The 934-nt window shown below is 51.2% G+C and overlaps 2 protein-coding genes across 2 annotated transcripts; both read right to left on the bottom strand.

The window, feature by feature from the left end:
- Positions 1-98: 98 nt before the first annotated feature.
- On the bottom strand, positions 99-410 carry Pmar_PMAR016353 (hypothetical protein; the record flags this gene model as incomplete). The annotated part of the gene is made up of 2 exons (XM_002780906.1): positions 99-225; positions 273-410. Coding segments are annotated over 2 exons (265 nt in total), but the record flags the coding sequence as incomplete, so codon positions are not given.
- Positions 411-554: 144 nt separating this feature from the next.
- Pmar_PMAR016352 (hypothetical protein) lies at positions 555-877 on the bottom strand (the record flags this gene model as incomplete). Its single annotated transcript, XM_002780905.1, has 3 exons — positions 555-625; positions 657-704; positions 754-877. 3 exons carry the CDS (start codon positions 875-877, stop codon positions 555-557), a joined length of 243 nt encoding a protein of 80 aa, XP_002780951.1.
- Positions 878-934: the final 57 nt, after the last annotated feature.

The following is a 934-nucleotide window of genomic DNA, read 5'->3' as shown; positions in this document are numbered from 1 at the left end:
TGGTTGATGCCTCTGATCAGCTCCTAGAGTGCTATATCATCATCAGAGTCAACCTGAGCCATACAGTGAGAGCCAATACTCACTAGCATTGCACTCACCGTTCTTAGCTGCTGCTGTCTTCACCTCCGGTGCCCTCTTTGCATGAGCTGACACAGGGGCAGCAGTAGGCTTGTCGTCATCCGACGATGAATCTTCCTCGGCTTCTTGTTGCTGACGGCGTTTGATCTGCAGAGACACTCGAGTCATTGGAACGTTTGCTCAGTGATGGGCACCTGCTCTACATCCCGATTCCTACGGGCTACGGCATCAAAGTCATCCTCTTCGACGACATACTTCTTGCCAGCTCTACTCCCACGCCCGCCTCCACGATGGTCCACCTTATTCCTAGAACGCTGATCACGGCCTGGCATTACTCGACAACTGGCACCCGTCCCACGCGTCCATCGAGGAACACGAGACAAACTATCGGGTGATAACTGTTGGCAGTTACCAGGAAGAAAATGTTACAATGGTTGTTGGGATATGATAATGATAGGGCACGACGTGAGGGATTATCAACACTGATTACCGACGCATACGAGGGCCAGCAGCCTCACCACGACCTGGACACCAGGGAGATGAGCGTCTCGAGAGACAGCAACAGCATTCTCCATTACCTTTCCCTGCTGGTATACCACCACCCTTCCCTTTGCCTTTACCCTTGCCTGATAAAGCACACCACTCACTACCATCATACGTAATTGTCATACGTACCCTTTCCAGCACCCTTCTCAGCCTTCATACGTTGGAGCCTGATAGCATCCTCCTGAACCATATCAACCACACCATCGGGTATCCGTAGGTATCTTGCTAGACCAATACACACATTCACCATCATCGTAGTCCTACTTGATATGATTCCCTCTTATGTAGGCCTCAGCCAGCTTCCAGAAGC

Source organism: Perkinsus marinus, assembly GCF_000006405.1.
Source record: "Perkinsus marinus ATCC 50983 genomic scaffold scf_1104296943970, whole genome shotgun sequence".
NCBI lineage: Eukaryota > Perkinsozoa > Perkinsida > Perkinsidae > Perkinsus > Perkinsus marinus.
This window is presented reverse-complemented; position numbering and strand designations above follow the sequence as displayed.